Here is a 21,238-nt window from a genome sequence, read left to right on the forward strand (position 1 = left end):
TACATTTTGCGTTTATTTTTAGTGGTTTTGGTTGATATGGTTTTGAGCCTCACTACAATGACCTTGTGTTCACTAATCCCTGTATCCGCCATGACGCTCTCTATTAGATCAGGATTATTTGTGGCTAAGAGGTCAAGTGTGTTTTCCCAACCATTTACAATTCGTGTGGGCTCATGAACTAATTGTACAAAGTAATTCTCAGAGGAAGCATTTAGTACAATTTCGGAAGATGTTTCCTGTCTACCACCGGCTTTGAACATGTATTTTCGCCAACTAATCGAGGGTAGATTGAAGTCTCCACCAATTATAACTGTATGAGTGGGGTACTTGTTTGTAATGAGATCCAAGTTTTCTTCGAACCGTTCAGCTATTACATCATCTGAGTCGGGGGTCGGTAGAAGGAGCCAATTATTATTTTGCTACGGCTGTTGAGTGTAACCTCTACCCATAGTAATTCGCAGGACCTATCTATCTCAACTTCACTACAAGATAAACTACTACCTACAGACAGAAACACACCACCGCCTACTTTATTTAATCTATACTTTCTGAACACAGTTTGTACCTCTGTAAAAATTTCGGCAGAATTTATCTCCGGCTTTAGGCAGCTTTCTGTTCCTATAACGATTTCAACTTCAGTGCTTGAAGCTCTGGTACTTTTCCATCATCATCATCATCATCATCATCATCAGTGTTCTGCCTAAAGGCAGGTTTTCACATGGTAGTTCTCCAGGCTGTCCGGTCTTCTGCCATCCTCTTCAGGTCTGCATAATTTTTCCTCTTCCCTTTATGTCATCTTGTATCTCCTTCTTCCTCTCAGTCTTCTCCCACAAACCAATCCTTCCAAAGCATCTACTAGCAAGCACTCCCTTCTCAATGAATGCCCCAACCAGTTCTTTTTCCTTTCTCTTACAACCTTCAGCAGACATCTTCTCTCACCAACCCTTTCCAATACTCTTTCATTACTCACTCTTTCCATCCAGCTTATTCTCTCCATTCTCCTCCACAACCACATCTCAAATGCTTCTAACCTTTTTTCATCCTCTCGTCTCAGTGTCCATGTTTCTGCCCCTTATAGTGCCACACTCCAGACAAAACATTTGCCAGTCCTTTTCCTTAGTCTTTTATCTAATTTGCCACATAAGAGTCTCCTCTTTCTGTTGAATGCCTCCTTCGCTATGGCAATTCGAGTTTTCACCTCCTGGTTACATCTCAAGTCTTCAGTTCTTGTGCTTCCGAGATATTTAAATTGACTTACTTGGCTAATGGTAGATTCTCCTATTTTAATATTGGAAAGTCTGCGTCTTGTACTGATGACCATACTCTTTGTTATTGCTGTGTTTATTTGCATCCCATATTCCACACAAGCTTCATTCAGATCTTTGAGCATGTTATTCACTGTCCGCTCACTTTCTGCCGCTAATACCATGTCATCAGCAAATCTTATACATTATATTCTCTTTCCGCCAATACATATTCCTCTTTTCCCATCTAAGCTTTTCACAATAATCTCTTCAAGGTATACGTTAAACAACAGCAGGGAAAGGCAACAACCTTGTCTAACACCTCGTCCAATGCTGCTTCCTTCTGACATTTCATTTCCAATCCTTATCCTTACTTTCTGGTGTAAATATAGCTTCTGTGTCAGTCGTCCCTCTTTCCAATCTCCTCTTCAAGATATCCATCAGCTTGTTCCACTGAACTCTGTCAAAAGCCTTTTCTAAATCTATAAAAACAGCAAAGATTTCTCTACCCTTTTCCATATATCTTTCCCCTATAGTTCTTAGCAGGCCAATAGCATCTCTTGTTCCTTTTCCTCTTCTAAATCCTTACTGCTCCTCTGGAATCCCTCTGTCTAGCTTGCCATATAACCTCCTGTTCAATACTCTCAGCAAGACTTCAGCTGCACGAGAAATTAGACAGATTGTCCGGTGCTCTTCACATTTTTTAGTATTTCTCTTTTTCTCTATTGGTATCATAACTGTTGCAGCGAAGTCCTCAGGCCATTCCCCTTTGTCATATATCTCGTTACAGAGGTAGACTATTTCTTTTCTTGCCTTGTTTTCCAACACAGCTACGACAATTTACTACTAAAATACCGACTGTTGCTTGGTTGATTGTCGTCGTTTCTCTGCCCTGTACCCTTTGAGACCGGAGCCCTTTTGAGCTTTCCCGAGACTGTCTAACCTAAAAATACCGGTATGTAAATTTTTCTTACAAAATTTTACCCTGTGTTTATGCTTTTCAACATAGGCCCACATTATGCTACTCAGGCTGGGTGGCGAAACCGAATCGCGGTCGTATTTTAAAGTGCACAGCTCCTGAACGTGAGAAGAGGGATCATTACGGTTGCTGCATTGTTTCAGGTCGGTATCTGCGGACCACTCTGGCTGGGAACCGGCCAGGCCAACCCCAGCACCGGAAGCTGCCGGCACCGCAGAGCAGGGAGACGACGGCTTCCAGCCCATCCTGCAGCGCGTGGCGACGCTGGAGCGCGACCCGAACAGGGACCGCCTGCTGGACTACATCAGCGCCGTCAACAGGAGGCATGCCTTCGGCATCCACGCCAGGAGGTCTGACCCGGCCGCCACCCAATACCAGCAGTTCAGGGCCAGGCTGCTCCACCACCCCGGCGCGCAGGTCTACCCCACGGCGGCACTGTATGCTGCAGCGCCACAGCAGATCAAGCCGCCAAAGGTAGACAGCTAGCTGCCCCATCCATCCTCCCTACATACCCACCACAGCTGGGTGCTCATGTCTCTCTGAGTGTGCTTCACCCTGCATACAACACCAGGTGTTTCTGCATGTGAGTCGCTTAGATGCAAAACTGTCCATGTCCACTTTTTTAAAAAAATTGAGTTGTCAACTCTGGATTGTAGAGCATGACATTTTACACATGCTTGAAATGCTATTTATGCTCAAAGCTCTCCATGTCCTATAGAAAACAGCTCACGAAAAGTGTGGTTAGATTCAAAACTGTCCATTCCATCAGTAAGTTGGATGCAAAACTTGCCTTGTCCCTTTTGACAAATCACATTGAAGGCTGGGGTCATGTGGCTGTAATGCAAGATGGCTACCATAAGCATGTAAACATTGTACTTGTGTGGTCTGTTACAGCTGTTTATTCTGAAAGTTATACACATTCTCAGAATGCTATAAAAGTCCAAGGGGAACCTAATTATAATTCTGAAATCAACCTACCAGTGTCCGTATGCAAACGTGGGCAACACTTAGGACACATAAACTTGAGCTGCATTACGAACACGGTTGTTCCTATTAATGAAAAGAAACTGGAGGATGTCTCAAAACCCCTCGAGAAACACTATGGTGAGCCCTGGAGAGAACGTGAATCCCTGTTGTGGTAAATGACATTACTAGGTTCCAGCGGGTCAGGGGCATCAGTTGAATCAGAATGCCTAGCAGGAGGAGATGAAGACATTGTTCCAGATATGATGTATTAAGTGGATTGCAGTTTGTCAGTTGTTACACTATGTACCTTCAGAAATATTAAAAGAAATTAAAACTGAATACACAGTTTGATGTTCACCCCATATCCTCTCCTCATGTACAACTAATCAGGTTCAAAACTGTCCACGTCCATTTCAGTTGCATGCAAAAGTGGCCATCTGCAAAGTCAGATGCAAAACTGTCCAAGTCAATTTTTTTTTTTTCGCTTATATCTTACATGCATTGAGTTCCTGATTTTTTTTCAATAGCCCAAATGGTTTTGTACTAATCCATACTTACGTATACAACATACAGTGTAGGGCAGCGTGTATTTACCCAGTGAAAACAGTTTTTCCACTTTTTCTCAAAACCGGTTATGGAGGACATGGACAGTCTTGCATCTAGGCGACTCATGTACTTAATTCTGCATACCCTGCCAAAGGTAGCATTTCAATTGTTCCTGGATGCATTTAACACTGTATGCCCTCCTAAAGGTAGATGTTTATATGTTCCTGGCTGTATTTAACTCTGTAAGCCATCCCAAAGATAGCTACTTGTCACTCTTTGGGTGTACTTAATTCTGCATACCCTGCCAAAGGTATCTGCTTGTTTGTTCTTGGATGTATTTAACTCTCAAGGCAGATGTTAATTATTTTTTGGGTGTACTTAGCTCTACATACCATGCCAAAGCTTGTAGCTGCTTGTTTGTTCCTGGATGTATTTAGCTCGTACACCCTCCTAAGGTAGCTGTTTATTTGTTCCTGGCTGTATTTAATTCTGTGTACCATCCAAAAGGTAGGTGCTTATTATTTTTTGAGTGTACTCAACTCTGCATACCCTGCCAAAGGTAGCTGCTTGTTTTGTTCTTGGATGTTTTTAACTCTGTATACCCTCCTGTATGTAGATGCTTATTATTTTTCAGGTGTACTTAGCTCCGCATAACCCGCCAAAGCTTGTAGCCACTTGTTTATTCCTGGATGTATTGAGCTCTCTATACTCTCCTAAAGATAGCTGCTTATTTGTTCCTGGCTGTATTTAACTCTGTATACCATCCCAAAAGTAGCTGTTTATCACTTTTTGGGTGTTCTTAATTCTGCATTCCCTTCCAAAGGTAGCTGCTTGATTGCTCTTGTATTTAACTCTGTATACCCTCTCGAAGGTTGATGCTTATTATTTTTTGGATATACTTAACTCTGCATACCCTGCCAAAGCTTGTAACTGCTTCTCTGTTCCTGAATGTATTTAACTCTGTATATCGTCCCAAATGTATCTGTTCATTTGTTTCTGGGTGTATTTAACCCTATATACCCACCCAAATGTAGCTGCTTATTTGTTTCTAGGTGTATTTAACTCTGCATAACCTCCCAAAGGTAGTTGCTCATTTGTTTCTGGATGTATTTAGGTATTCCCTGCCAAAGATAGCTGCTCATTTGTTTCTGGGTGTATTTAACTCTGTATGCCCTCCCAAATGTAGATGCTTATTTTTTTGGTGCACTTACCTCTGTACATTCTGCCAAAAATGGTTGCAGATTTATTTCTGGGTGTATTTAACTGTGCATACCCTGGCAAAGGTAGCTGCTTCTTTGCTTGTGGATGTACTTAGCTTCGTATACCCTCCCAAAGTAGATGCTTATTAACTGGAGAGTATACTTAACTCTGTATACCCTGCCAAATGTTCCTGGTTATTTGTTTCTGGGTATGTTTAACTCTGTATACCCTGCTAAACGCATCTGCTCAGTAGTTTGTGGGTGTATTTAACTCTACACACCCAGCCAAAGGTTGCTGATCATTTGTTTCTTGGTGTGTTTAACTCTGTATATTTTACCAAAGGTAGGTAATTCATTTCTGTCTGTACTCGACCACATCAAAGGTACCTGCTCATTAGTTTACGGCTGTACTTCATTCTGTACGGCCTCACAAAAGTAGTAGCTCCATCAGGTTACCTTCCATTACGAGCGTGGATGCACTCTGTGATATGACTTTCAAATGACAGAGTACATCCAATCAGTCATCCTTTTCTTGCATGTTTTACTCGGCAAATCTATAGTTAGGGTAGTGCCTAGCCATTATCAATGCACCATTTCATAGTATCAATGCCTGTTCCAGTACATCAGTTGTTTCAACACTACTCTGACAGAAACGTGAACAACAGGGGACTGACGTGCTGGAACAGACATTGATACTATGAAATGGTGCATTGATAATGGATACACTAGCCGAAATCTAGTTTTTCCGAATAAGACCTGCAGGGAAAGGACGACTGATTGGGTGTGCTCTATCATTTGAAAGTAGCTGCTCTTTTCTTTCTGGGTGTACAATAATTTATATGCCATGTCAAAGATAACTACTCATTTGTTTCTGGGTATGCTTAAATCCGTATATCCTGCAAAAGGTAGATCATTTATGTCTATGGGTGTACATGACGATCAGTTTAGCTTTAGGAAAGGTAAAGGCACGACAGAGGCAGTACTCGGGTTGTGATTGATAATGGAAGCAAGACACGAGAAATGGAGACACGTTGACAGTATTTGTCCACATGCAAAAAGCATTCGACAACATAAAATGGTGCAAGATATTCTAAACTGTGAGAAGAATAAACGTAAGCTACTGGAAACACACCTAATACACAATATCTACAAGAACCAAGAGACAACAATAAGTCAGGACGAGCAAGAACGAAAAGTCGGACTAAAAAGGTGTAAGACAGAGATGTAGTCTTTCGCCCCTAATGTTCAAGCTATATCACTGACAGAAATAAAAGAAAGCGTCAGCGGGGGAACTAAAATTCCAGGTGAAAGGATAAATGACATTTGGGCTGAATTTTCCTGCAGCAGTACACCCTAATGTCATTTATGTGGATTGAAATACTGCATCTACGAAACAGTACTTTACAAGCATCTCAAGGCAGTAATACACTACTGGCCATTAAAATTGCTGCTCCAAGAAGAAATGCACATGATAAACGGGTATTCATTGGACAAATATATTATACTAGAACTGACATGTGATTATATTTTCACGCAATTTGGGTGCATAGATCCTGAGAAATCAGTACCCAGAACAACCATCTCTGGCCGTAATAACGGCCTAGATACGCCTGGGAATTGAGTCAAACAGAGCTTGGATGGCGTGTACAGGTACAGCTGCCCATGCAGCTTCAACACGATACCACAGTTCATCAAGAGTAGTGACTGGCGTATTGTGACGAGCCAGTTGCTTGGCCACCATTGACCAGACGTTTTCAATTGGGGAGAGTTCTGGAGAATGTGCTGGCCAGGACAGCAGTCGAACATTTTCTGTACCCAGAAAGGCCCGTAGAGGCCTGCAAAATGCGTTTGTGCGTTATCCTCCTGAAATGTAGGGTTTCACAGGGATCGAATGAAGGGTAGAGCCTCGGGTCTTAACACATCTGAAATGTAACGTCCACTGTTCAAAGTGCCGTCAATGCGAACAGGAGGTGACTGAGGCGTGTAACCAATGGCACCCCATACCATCACACCGGGTGATACGCCAGTATGGCGATGACGAATACACGCTTCCAATGTGCGTTCACCGCGATGTCGCCAAACACGGATGCGACCATAATGATGCTCTAAACAGAACCTGGATTCATCCGAAAAAATAACGTTTTCCCAATCGTGCACCCAGGTTCGTCGTTGAGTACACCATCGCAGGCGCTCCTGTCTGTGATGCAGCGTCAAGGGTAAGCGCAGCCATGGTCTCCGAGCTGATAGTCCATGCTGCTGCAAACGTCGTCGAACTGCTCGTGCAGGTGGTTGTTGTCTTGCAAACGTTCCCTTCTGTTGACTCAGGGATCGAGACGGGGCTGCACGATCCGTTACATTCATGCAAATAAGATGCCTGACACCTCGACTGCTAGTGATACGAGGCCGTTGGGATCCTGCACAGCGTTCCGTATAACCCTCCCGAACCCACCGATTCCATATTCTGCTAACAGTCATTAGATATCGACCAACGCGAGCAGCAATGTGACGATACGATAAACCGCAATCGCGACAGGCTACAATCCGACCTTTATCAAAGTCGGAAACGTGATTGTACTCATTTCTCCTCCTTACACGAGGCATCACAACAACGTTTCACCAGGCGACGCTGGTCAACTGCTGTTTATGTATGAGAAAACGGTTGGAAACTTTCCTCATGTCAGCACGTTGTAGGTGTCGCCACCGGCGCCAACTTTGTGTGAACGCTCTAAAAAGCTAATCATTTGTATATCACAGCATCTTCTTCCTGTCGGTTAAATTTCGCGTCTGTAGCGTGTCATCTTCGTGGTGTAGCAATTTTAATGGCCAGTAGTATATGACGTGTTGCGAATATAAAAAAGCTGTGCTGCACCACCTCCTGAAAATATCTATTGAACAACTTGCAGATTTGGTCCTTTGTTGAATTAACGTATCAGTGCTGTACGAGTGAGCATCACTCTTTATTCCTGACGTTTGCAATAACTGGTGTAAAGGATATTCTTAAAAAAAAGAAAAAGTAAAAGAAGATTGACCATGATGATACTACCCAAATGCGACCGAGAACGGTAGATGTGATGTATTCGTACACACAAAAAAAGCATTAGAGTTTCAGAGTACCTGGGTGGTTTATTCAAGAGAAAAAGCTTCACAAATTCAGAAAGTCAGTAACACGTGTGTACGGCGGCTACGTGGCGTTGATTGACAGAGCTGTTGGATGTCCTCGTGAGGGACATCGTACCAAATTCTATCCAACTGGCTCGTTAGATCGTCAAAATCCCGAAATGGTTGGAGACGCTCCAAACGTTCTCAATTTTGGAAAGATCCGGCGATCTTGCTGCCGAAAGTAGGGTTTGGCAAGTGGGCATCACCTCGGTGAATTGTAACCCCAGAATGTCTTCGCATGAACGGCAACAAAATGGGGCGTAGAGTACCATCGATGTACATCTATGCTGCACGGGTCCTGTGGATAACAACCGAAGCAGTTATGCCCTGAAATGGAACGGTATGCCAAACCACCACGGTTGGTCGGCAGGCTGTATGGTGGACAACAGTCAGGTTGGTATCCGCATTGTGAGGCGTTCCCAGCCACGTTTTCACTGGTCTCATGAAGACCAGTCTACTCCAGTCAACGAGATTCCAGGCCGAATGTTGCCGACACCACTGCAAACGGGCTTGCTGGTGTACCGAGGTCAAAGGTAGTCAGCATAAGGGGCGCAGTGAGTTCAGCCCCCTTTCTGTGAGCCACTTGTTAATAGTCCTTGTGGTCAGTGAAGTACCAGTTGGAGGTCGGATCGATGATAATGATGAACCCAAGGCTCTGAGTGCCTAACGATTTATCGGTCGCCACGTTCTGTCGTGTCTCTAGGCCTACCACTCACTTCTTCATGCTTTGTTCGGCCACGGTTCACCCATTCCTGTCAGCGTGAGTGATTAGTGGCATCGCTCCTATTCAAATGTCGAGCGATTAGCTAATTATTCGAACCAACTTTGAGCACAGCTACACGTCGTCTGTCAAATGCTGACACTTGCATGTATTGTTCAGGCACCTGTGTGCGAGGCATAATTACTGTCCAACTGACTATATGTAATTTAATTCGCAAAGAGTTTCTACCCCGCTATCGACATGCCACCTATTTAGCATCCTTGCCAGCTGTGCAGTGAAACTGCGCTGCAGCGTCGAATGTTCATCTGTTGGCTGCCAAAGTTAACAGTTTGTATTTACCGCCGACAAATGTATGAATATCAATGTCTGACGAATTTGCATGACTCCTTAATGTTGCCCCTTTTTTTGTCTTAGAGTGAAGTATTATAGTGCTTTGGTTGTACCATTTGTGAAAAGTGGAGGTAATATAGTATATTCTATTTTGTACAGAACCACAAAATGATTTGAGAATGGGCTAGAAGGCTGAAACTAGTTGTGAATAAATAAAATTAATACAGTGGTGGAAGCTGCAGAAATGAACTAAAATTTCTGCCATGGCTAGGAGTGCCCTTGCTTACTAAGACGAAATGCAGACCATCACACCACTGCCGCACGATGGCTAGTATTGCGTGCATAGGCTGCCCAAGTCCAACACCCTCCGCAACACAAACTTCATATCTTCAGCTTATTTTCCCCTTCTCAGATCTTCGCCATTGCCGGGGCTCTCCAGCGCCGGAATAGCACCCCAGTGTTGGATGTAATGGGGAGATCCTGTACCTCAGGTGTAGGTGATCATATAACTAAAGCCCCCTCGAGACATTTGAGTCTCACCTTTATCTACGATGATTATGGAAAATGAAGGGGAAAATAAGACCCGCCAGGATACCTGAGCATGCTAACGCGCTGCTTCCTGGACTCAGGTAGGCGCGCCGGCGCCGGGTCGAATCCGCCCAGCAGAATAACGACGAGGGCCTGTGTGCCGGCCAGCCTGGATGTGGTTTTTAGGCGGTTTTCCACATCCCGCTATGTGGATACCGGGCTGGTCCCCACGTTCCGCCTCAGTTACCTGACTCGCAGACATCTGAACACGTCCGCACTCTTCCACGAATTACACTAGTCGCAGACAGCAGGGGTACACGGATTCCATCCCGGGGGGAGAACGGGGTGACGGCAGGGAGGGCATCCGGCCAGCCCTTTCCACTACCCTTGCCAAATCCGTTCCTAACAATGCCGCCCCTGCGCCAGCGCGGGACATAGCACCAGTGAAAGAGAGAAAGAAAGAAGGGGAAAATAAGCTGAAGATATGAAGTTTGTGTTGCGGAGGGTACTGGGCTTATGCCGTTCATGCAGTGCCGGTCATGCAGCGGTGTAACGTTCAACATTCCTGCCTAGTATGGCGGCACAGTAGCTCAGTGTGTTCAGTCAGAGGGTTAGCTGCCCTCCGTAATACATCTACATCTACATCCATACTCCGCAAGCCACCTGACGGTGTGTGGCGGAGGATACCTTGAGTACCTCTATCGGTTCTCCCTTCTATTCCAGTCTCGTATTGTTCGTGGAAAGGAGGATTGTCGGTATGCCTCTGTGTGGGCTCTAATCTCTCTGATTTTATCCTCATGGTCTCTTCGCGAGATATACGTAGGAGGGAGCAATATACCGCTTGACTCCTCGGTGAAGGTATGTTCTCGAAACTTCAACAAAAGCCCGTTCCGAGCTACTGAGCGTCTCTCCTGCAGAGTCTTCCACTGGAGTTTATCTGTCATCTGCGTAACGCTTTCTCGATTACTAAACGATCCTGTAACGAAGCGCGCTGCTCTCCGTTGGATCTTCTCTATCTCTTTTATCAACCCTATCTGGTAAGGTTCCCACACTGCTGAGCAGTATTCAAGCAGTGGGCGAACAAGCGTACTGTAACCTACTTCCTTTGTTTTCGGATTGCATTTCCTTAGGATTCTTCCAGTGAATCTTAGTCTGGCATCTGCTTTACCGACGATCAACTTTATATGATCATTCCATTTTAAATCACTCCTAATGCCTACTCCCAGATAATTTATGGAATTAACTGCTTCCAGTTGCTGACCTGCTATATTGTAGCTAAATGGTAAGGGATCTATCTTTCTATGTATTCGCAGCACATTACACTTGTCTGCATTGAGATTCAATAGCCATTCCCTGCACCATGCGTGAATTCGTTGCAGATCCTCCTGCATTTCAGTACAATTTTCCATTTTTACAACCTCTCGATATACCACAGCATCATCCGCAAAACGCCTCAGTGAACTTCCGATGTCATCCACAAGGTCATTTATGTATACTGTGAATAGCAACAGTCCTACGACACTCCCCTGCGGCACACCCGAAATCACTCTTACTTCGGAAGACTTCTCTCCATTGAGAATGACATGCTGCATTCTGTTAATAAAAGGCTGAGTTAATGCATCAGCAATGAACTTGAACAAGAGTCATGGGACTCCGCCCCCAACAAATAGAACCAACAGTAATGAACAACATGAAATCAACAAAATAAAACTTAAGTGAGGAGACCTGGGTTTGAGTCCCGGCTGTGGTACAAATTTTTAATTCATTTCTTCAGCGTCCATCCATATTGTAGATAAAGACGAGACTGAAATGTCTCTAAGATCTCTAAAATTAGTACAGCAAAAGAGGAAAATGGCACCTTCTTTTGCTGGTGATAACGTCGCGCCGGCCGGTGTGGCCGAGCGGTTCTAGGCGCTTCACTCTGGAACCGCGTGACTGCTACGGTCGCAGGTTCGAATCCTGCCTCGGGCATGAATGTGTGTGATGTCCTTAGGTTAGGTTTAAGTAGTTCTAAGTTCTAGGGGACTGATGATCTCAGATGTTAAGTCCCATAGTGCTCAGAGCCATTTGATGACATCGCAAAACGTGTCTCTGTCGTTCAAGGTGCTGTCCTTCGAGGAAGGCGTGCGCCCGCCCGTACTGCACTACGCACACCCAGAACTCGGGGTGCAGCCGGCCAAAGTGGTCCGCAAGAAGGACGAGGACGGCGAAGACGCGGAGGACGAGGGCTCACTGAGTGACGTTGAGGTGGAGCGCGACGAGGACCTCGACCGCAGGAGGGCGACCCATCCCCAGCCCCAGACCCAGACCCAGACACAGGGTCAGAGCCACACCCACGGCGGTGACTCCAGCGCCAGGAGGGGAGGCGGCCGGCAGGCGGACCGCGAGGACTCGGAGCGCACCGCGGGCAACTCCCTGGCGCTGTCCTACTTCGCCGACGACATCCACAGCGACCGCAGCCCCTACGTCGGAGGCTTCGAGGTGGCCGACCCCGAGACGGTGGACATCACCACGTCCAGGCCCGAGGAGCCCCGCGGCAAGGCACCGCCGCCACAGCAGCAGCAGCATCCACCCAAGGGTCGGCTGCAGGACCCGGACACTTACGGCCTCGCCAGCGACAAGTACGTCCGCCGCTTCCCGTACGGCGGCTACGTGGACGGCGGCGACAACCTCCACCTGCACCGGTTCGCCCTGCACGGGAAGCCGGCCTACTACTACCCCGTCGTGCAGAGGGTCGAAGAGCGCCCCTTCTGGGAGAAGGTACTTATTTATCTGGCTCTTCACTCATTATAGCCTCGTGGCCTGAGGCACCACGGTTCGTGCGGCTCCCACCGTCTGAGTTTCGAGTCCTCCCTCGGGCATGGGTGTGTGTGTTGTCTTTAGCGTAAGATAGTTTAAGTTAGATTAAGTAGTGTGTAGGCCTAGGGACCGATGAGCTCAATAGTTTGGTCCCATAGGAACTTATCACCACCACCACATTATAGTCTCGTACAGGTGCAGACCAGGTCCTGATCAGGTCGAACTCCGTTGAGGTTATCTGTAGGGAGCACTTTTCTAATAAAATAATTCCTTTCAGAGCTACAGGCCGTATACTGGTGCACAGTATACAACTGTGTGTGCCCGAGATGGAATGCCAACAATTAGACATTCGAAGTCCTCACTGAATGTTGCAGTTTTAATGTCGCAACAAAGTGCAAATAATAAGACGGAATATAGATTTCAGAATTCCAATCAAGACTTAGAAGTGATATAGTCGATATAGTGATGCAGCTTAATTCTACACTGTTATATAAAGACAACTGGCTGATTAATGTTGTTACCAAAAATCACGAAAAGTTCTTAATCGATTTATTTCACATTTTTTCACCGTATTCTAATAAACGTTCAGAAACGGGCTGTATATATAGGAGAAAGGTCATTAGGGTACAATTTTTAATATATATTACATATAAAATCTTTACTACTGTACAAGCACAGGTCGTTGTTTGAGGTTGTTTCCAAAGTCTCAAAAACTTCTTGACCGATGTACTTCACTTATACGGTAGTCTAATAGACATTCAGACGTACATGGGAACTATTGTAAGATAATATCTCGAGAAGTTCTTGACCTATGACTGAACACAGATGAAGCAAGGAAACTGTACTGAACTGTGAAAAAAGGAGCAAAATAGAAGCAGTGAACTCTTCAAGCTGAAGATGCACAACACCGAGCGACACGTGAGAACCATTGCATTGTGGTTGTGTGGTTACGGTATTGTACTGTACAGCGGGGTACCTCCCTCGCACCACATGTCTTTTTTCACAAATGTGTGAACTCTCCTTCCGGTCACTGACGTGTCTGTTCCTCTGTAGTCTTCACAGTTGTTATACATTGGTTATAGAATATGAGTCATGCGGTAAGAATATATTACCGTCGCAAGTAAGTGTGATGAAAAGTGAGAGCAGGCCAGATGCCTGGTACACCTCTCACAGAAATTTAAAATAAATAAATAAATAAACGGGGTGTGAACTACACTATATGATTAAAAGTATACGGACACCTGGCTGAAAATGACTTACAAGATCGTGGCGCCCTCTATTAGTAATGCTGGAATTCAATATGGTGTTGGCCCACCCTTAGCCTTGATGACCGCTTCCACTTTCAATCAGGTGCTGGAAGGTTTGTTGGGGAATGGCAGCCCATTCTTCACGGAGTGCTGCACTGAGGAGAGGTACTGACGTCAGTCGGTGAGGCCTGGCAAGAAGTCGGAGTTCGAAAACATCCCAAAGGCGTTTTATAGGATTCAGGTCGGGACTCTGTGCAGGCCAGTCCATTACAGGGATGTTACTGTCGCGTAACCACTCTGCCACAGGCCGTGCATTATGAATAAGTGCTCGATCGTGATGAAAGATGTAATCACCATCCCCGAATTGCTCTTCAACAGTGGGAGGCAAGAAGGCCCTTAAAACATCAACGTAGGTCTGTGCTGTTATAGTGCCAAAACAACAAGGGGTGCAACCCCCTCCATGAAAAACACGACCACACTATAACACCACCACCTCCGAATTTTACTGTTGGCACTACACACGCTGACAGATGACGTTCACCAGGCATTCGCCATACCCACAACCTGCCATCGGATCACCACATTGTGTACCGTGATTCGTCATTCCACCCAACGTTTTTCCCCTGTTCAATCGTCCAATGTTTACACTACTTACGCCAAGCAAGGCGTCGTTTGGCATTTGCCGACGTGATGTGTGGCTTATGAGCAGCTGCTCGACCTTGAAATCCAAGTTTTCTCACTTCCCTCCTAATTGTCGTAGTACTTGCAGTGGATCCTGTGATGGTCTGGATAGATGTCTACCTATTACCCATTACGACCCTCCTTCAACTGTCGGCGGTCTCTATCAGTCGACAGAGGAGGTCCGCCTGCAGGCTTTTGTGCTGTACGTGTCCCTTCAGGTTTCCACTTCACTATCACATCACCGAGCGAGGTGGCGCAGTGGTTAGCACACTGGACTCGCATTCGGAAGGACGACGGTTCAATCCCGTCTCCAGCCATCCTGATTTAGGTTTTCCGTGATTTCCCTAAATCGCTTCAGGCAAATGCCGGGATGGTTCCTTTGAAAGGGCACGGCCGATTTCCTTCCCAATCCTTCCCTAACCTGAGCATGAGCTCCGTCTCTAATGACCTCGTTGTCGACGGGACGTTAAACACTAACCACCACCACCACCACTATCACATCGCAAACAGTGGACCTAGGGATGTTTAGGCGTGTGGATATCTCGCGTACAGACGTATGACACAAGTGACACCCAATCACCTGACCACGTTCGAAGTCCGTGAGTTCCGCATACGGGCATCCTGATTTAGGTTATCTGTGATTTCCCTAAACTGCTTCAGGCAAATTCCGGGATGATTCTTTCGAAAGAGCACGGCCGACTTTCTTCCCTATCCTTCCCTAATCTGATGGGACCGATGACCCCGCTGTTTGGTCTGCTCCCCCACATCAGCCAACCCACCAACCACATGACCACGGCAGCAAGAGTTGCTCGGTCTTGGACATGTTGATCTTGGACCGTTCACTGTTTCTATTTTGTTTCATTTTTCATAGTTCGCCTTCTCCCTGTTTTTATGCTTGATCAGTGTTTTTGACGGGCTATCCATTGGGTCGTCTTACCATTAAATGTGACGAGCGTGCGGTGGGGAGTTTTCCCTATGAGCCGCGGTCTGTCTGTAATGTTTTCCTCGCTTACCCACAAGAAAACAGGTTAATTTCAACGCTGGATGTCGTGGTTCTGACCTCCATCGCAAAGACATCAAAAGAAGAGGTGAAATCTGGGCAAGAGAGGATGTGACGACCTTACCACCGTGTGACACGTCCGTGGTGGCGTTGGGCAGAATTGTGGTGAAATTTCGTACCAGTGCGACGTCCTTAACTCACACTACAGCTCACATGAACTCCTGATATGTGGCCTTTGCTTCAGCATGTGTCACCTGATGCTGTTTGAAGCGTATCCGAGCCAAAGGCTGACTGCGCAGAGCGGCACGCTTTTGCACCGTTACAGAGGAAGTCTGTAGGCACCTTTGAAACAAATTTCAAACTTACGCGACGCACCGGGAGGCAATGCAGCGGTTTTGAAAAAGTAGTCCTTTAATTCCCCTGCATAGTGTAGATGTAGATGGGGAGACAGGAGAGAGTACGCGTCATGTCCAGCTGGAGTCTGGAGCTGCAGTCTGGAGCTGGAGAGTCTTAACTTGGAGCGATCCTCCAGCAGCGTCCGGGACCCATCATGTGACTTCTCTCCCACGCTCCTTATTGGCTGTTGAAGCGGCGCACACTTGCTTGTCAGTCAGCGCATTTCATGGGAACGAACAACCTCTGTTAAGGCGACAATGTTACTCTGTACTTAGCTTTGTACACCAACACTGCACACAAACATTTAAGTTGGAAGAAATTTTAATGTAATACCAGAAATTTTGCCATACCGCCTAGACCAGGGATTCCCAAAGTGGTCGATATAGATCCCTTGGGGTCGATATCAGTTTCCGAGGGGTCGACATAAACGAAAACTGATTTTGAGGGTCGACGTCTAAAAATCGACCCCTATTAAATTAACACAAGTTCTTATTTAAAACTTTCAAGATAGGTAGATACTGTATTGTTTATGTTGTGTTACGTATACTAAGAATAATTAATATTTTTGTAGGAAATAGCATTGTTGTAGTAATGTAAAGTCTCAAGTTTGTACAAAATGAAAAACTCGGCAAGTCTGTGTGGACAAGTTTGTGCAAGATAATGAGTTCGAGCGTACGTCTTTTTATTTTGTTAAATTTTGATGAGAAAATGAAGTCAACTTTACTCACTTAACCAAGTGCAAAGTTTTCCAGTTGGTACCTTAGTATCTAGGTATTTTGTATCAATAGGAAAAAACTAAAGATAAGCCCCCTTATTCATAATAGTCTGCTAACTTAAAGCATTGCTAATTCTCACTTTGTCTTCTTCTATTGACCTAAGTCAGAATGAAAAATAACACTCTGTAGGAGCTGTTTTGAGTTAGCGGACCATTATGAATAAGGGGGTTGATCTTAAAAGTAGGTAATTTGACCATGGGGGTCTGAGGTAACAGTTCATTTTGGAAAAGGGGTCACTTGTCCAAAATAGTTTGGGGATCCCTGGCCTAGACCGTGTAGGTGACGTGCATAGTCCATTTCCACAACAACTTTGCCAGAAACTTCTAATCATCAACTCGAAAAAAATCAAGCTGCAACGTTCATTCGCTAAGCGGCTCTAACGCTTCGATCCAGTAACTCGTTGACCAGTCTGATGTTGCAGTTCAAGATAGCAAAACAAAAGCTGAAGTCTTAAACGTCGCGCTTAGCAAATCGTTCACACAGGAGAATCGTACAAATATACCGTCGTTTGACCATATCGAACAGACTCCCGTACGGACGACATAGTAATAATCATCCCTGGTGTAGAGAAACAACTAAAAATGAATATGTCGCCAGGCTCGGATGGAATCCCAATCCTGTTTTACAAAGATGTAATACCAATGCCACGGCATTGGCCCCTTATCTAGCTTGCATTTATCACGGATCTCTCGCGAAGCGCAAACCAACAAGCGACAGGAAAAAAAGCGCAGGCAACTCTTGCGTATAAGGACAGAAGAACGGACCCGCAAAATTACAGATCAATATCCCTAGCATCGGTTTGGTGCAGGATGCTTGAACAAATTCTCAGTTCGGATATAATAAACTCTCTTGGGACCGGAAAGCTTACGCCCACGAATCACATGGTTTTAGAAAGCATCACTCGTGCGAAACTCAGCTTGCCCTTTCTTCAAATGATATACTGCAAACTGAGTCGAAACAAGAACTACTGACGGCCTTGGGAGAGCCAGTCTTGACAGAACTCTACCATCTGGTGAGCAAGATGTATGAGACAGGCGAAATACCCTCAGACTTCAAGAAGAATATAATAATTCCAACCCCAAAGAAAGCAGGTGCTGTCAGATGTGAAAATTACCGAACAATCAGTTTAATAAGTCACGGATGCAAAATACTAACACGAATTCTTTACAGACGAATGGAAAAACTGGTAGAAGCCGACCTCGGGGAAGATCAGTTTAGATTCCGTAGAAATGTTGGAACACGTGAGGCAACATTGACCCTACGACTTATCTTAGAAGCTAGATTAAGGAAAGGCAGACCTACGTTTCTAGCATTTGTAGACTTAAAGAAAGCCTTTGACAATGTTGACTGGAATACTCTCTTTCAAATTCTGAAGGTGGCAGGCGTAAAATACAAGGAGTGAAAAGCTATTTACAATTTGTACAGAAACCAGATGGCAGTTATAAGAATCGAGAGGCATGAAAGGGAAGCAGTGGTTGGGAAGGGAGTGAGACAGGGCTGTAGCCTTTCCCAGATGTTATTCAATATGTATATTGAGCAAGCAGTGAAGGAAACAAAAGACAAATTCGGAGTAGGAATTAAAATCCATGGAGAAGAAATAAGAACTTCGAGGTTCACCGATGACATTGTAATCCTGTCAGAGACAGCAAAGGATTTGGAAGAGCAGTTGAACGGAATGGACAGTGTCTTGAAAGGAGGGAATAAGATGAACATCAACAAAAGCAAAACGAGGATAATGGAGTGTAGTCGACTTACCTCGGATGATGCTGAGGGAATTAGATTAGGAAATGAGACGCTTAAAGTAGTAAAGGAGTTTTGCTATTTGGGGAGCAAAATAACTGATTATGGTCGAAGAAGAAAGTATTTGTATGGAGTGTAGCCATGTATGGAAGTGAAACGTGGACAATAAATAGATTAGACAAGAAGAGAATAGAAGCTTTCGAAATGTGGTGCTACAGAAGAATGCTGAAGATTAGATGGGTAGATGACATAACTAATGGGGAGGTATTGAATAGAATTGGGGAGAAGAGGAGTTTGTGGCACAACGTGACGACAAGAAGGGATCAGTTGGTAGGACATGTTTTGAGGCATCAAGGGATCACCAATTTAGTATTGGAGGGCAGCGTAGACGGTAAGAATCGTAGAGGGAGACCAAGAGATGAAGACACTAAACAGATTCAGAAGGTTGCAGTAGGTACTGGGAGATGAAGAAGCTTGCACAGGATAGAGTAGCATGGAGAGCTACATCAAACCAGTCTCAGAACTGAAGATCACAACAACAACTGCAAACTATAGATGAAGCGCAAAAGCCAGATTCCAAATTTCTAGATTCCTAGAAAGTATTTGACACGTTGTCCAACTGCAGACTGTTAACGAAGGCATGAGCATACGGAATAGGTTCCCAGATATGTGAGTAACTTGAAGACTTCTCAAATAGTAGGCCCCCCCTGTGTTGTCCTCGATGAAGATCGTTCATCAGCGATAAGGGTGAAAAGATATTTGCGGCTGTTTGTTGATGATGCTGTGGTGTACGGGAAGGTGTCGAAGATGAGTGACTGTAGGTAGATACAAGACGACTTACACAGAATTTGTAGTTGAAGTGAGGAATGGCAGCTTGCTGTAAGTGCAGAAAACTACAAGTTAATGCGTATGAGTAGGAAAAACAAACCCGCAATGCTCGGATGCCACATTAGTAGTGTCCAGTTTGACACAGTCACTTCGTTTAATTATCTGGGCGTGACGTTGCAAAGCGATATGAAATGGACTGAGCATGCGGGGATTGTGATAGGAAAGGCTAGTGGTCGACTTTCGTTTATTGGGAGAATTTTAGAAAACTGTGGTTCATCCGTCTCATAGGAAGCTAGTGCGACCTATTCTCGAGTACCGACCGAGTGTTTGGAGTCTGTACCAGGTCGGAGTAAAGGAAGACATCGAAGAAATTCAGAGACGGGCTGTTAGTTGTGTTACCGATATGTTCCAACAACATACAAGTGTTATGGAGATGTTTCGGGAACTCAAGTGGGAATGTCTAGAGGGAAGGGGAATTTCTTTCCTAGAAACACTACTGATAAAATTTAGAGAGCCGGAATTACAAGCTGACTCCAGAACGATTCTGGTGCCGTCAACATAATTTTCGCCTAAGGGCCACGAAGATAAGAGAAATTGGTGCTCATACGGAGGCACATAGTCGTTTTTCTCTTGCCCTATTTGCGAGAGGAACAGGAAAGGAAATGACTAGTAGTGGTACAGGGTACCCTCCTCCACGCACCGTACGCTGGTTTCCGCGAGTATGTAGATACAGATGAAATTTGGTGACGGAGTCAGTTTTACTCTGCATAATCAGCCTTCATTCCAACGACGGATAAGACCGTTTTGTGACTGTTCAGGAAACGTTCTACTGCACCCCTACCAAGTAGCGCTGGCGACATTCTACCAAAGGGTAGCGACACGGAGGTGGAATCGATTAATCGAATCGATAGGTAGGTCGACACGGTCACTGGACCGCACAGCAGACGCCACCAGAAGGTACAACTCAAATGGGCGAACTTTTTGGCTCTTGGCCAGAGAGCAGTTTGGCTACTTACGAGGGCTGTTCATCAAACACTGATTTCTTTCTTGTGGCTTTCACGATAATTTCCTTTCTGTACGAGGGGTGTTTGAAAAGTCCGTGCAAAAATAAAAACTACTTACGTGTTTTTCGTCAGGGTCTCCTTTTAGACTTATACACTTCGCCCAACGCTGTTCTAATTTGTTGATGCCTTCCGAATAGTAGGAATTGTCCAAGTCTGCAAAATACATATTAGTTGCTGCAATCACCTCCTCGTTTGAATAAAATCTTTGTCCCGCCAGCCGTTTCTTCAAATTGGGGAACAAACAGTAGTCCGAGGGAGCCAAGTCTGGAGAATAGGGTGGATGTGAAACGAGTTGGAATCCTATTTAATTTTGCAATCACAGCTGCTGAGGTGTGTGCTGGTGTATTGTCGTGATGGAAAAGGACTTTTTTGCGTTCCAATCGCCGGCGTTTTTCTTGCAGCTCGGTTTTCAAACGGTCCAATAACGATGAATAATATTCACCTGTAATAGTTTTACCTTTTTTCCACATAGTCGATGAGGCTTATCCCTTGCGAATCCCAAAAGACAGTCACCATAACCTTTCCGGCCGAATGAATAGTCTTCGCCTTTTTTGGTGCAGATTCTCCTTTGTTAACCCTTCGTTTAGATTGTTCTTTAGTCTCGGGAGTATAGTAATGTATCTATGTTTCATCCACAGTGACGAAACGACGCTTAAAGTCCTGCGGATTCTTCCTGGACAGCTGCAAACTATCCTTGCAACACTTCACACGATTCCGTTTTTGGTCAAGCGTGAGCAATCGCGGAACCCATCCTGCAGATAGCCTTCTCATGTCCAAATGTTCATGCAAAATATTATGTACCCGTTCATTCGAGATGCCCACAGCACCAGCAATCTCACGCACCTTAACTCTTCTGTCATCCATCACCATATCATGGATTTTGTCAATGATTTCTGCAGTCTTAACCTCCACAGGGCGTCCAGAACGTTCAGCATCACTTGTGCCCAAATGGCCACTCCGAAAATTTTGAAACCTCTTATAAACTGTTCTAATCGAAGGTGTCGAGTCACCGTAATGTTTATCAAGCTTCTCTTT

The 21,238-nt window shown here is 45.1% G+C and overlaps 1 protein-coding gene across 1 annotated transcript in view; it reads left to right on the forward strand.

The window, feature by feature from the left end:
- LOC126424639 (uncharacterized) overlaps positions 1–21,238 on the forward strand; it is a gene marked incomplete at its 5' end in the record, with an annotated part of 146,099 nt that overhangs the window by 52,082 nt on the left and 72,779 nt on the right. Inside the window, 3 exons of the mRNA XM_050087372.1 lie at positions 2,367–2,697; positions 11,776–11,966; positions 12,024–12,432. Coding sequence (XP_049943329.1) covers positions 2,367–2,697; positions 11,776–11,966; positions 12,024–12,432 — 931 coding nt within the window. The remainder of the gene's footprint in view (positions 1–2,366; positions 2,698–11,775; positions 11,967–12,023; positions 12,433–21,238) is intronic.

Source organism: Schistocerca serialis, chromosome 10 (assembly GCF_023864345.2).
Source record: "Schistocerca serialis cubense isolate TAMUIC-IGC-003099 chromosome 10, iqSchSeri2.2, whole genome shotgun sequence".
Classification (NCBI taxonomy): domain Eukaryota; kingdom Metazoa; phylum Arthropoda; class Insecta; order Orthoptera; family Acrididae; genus Schistocerca; species Schistocerca serialis.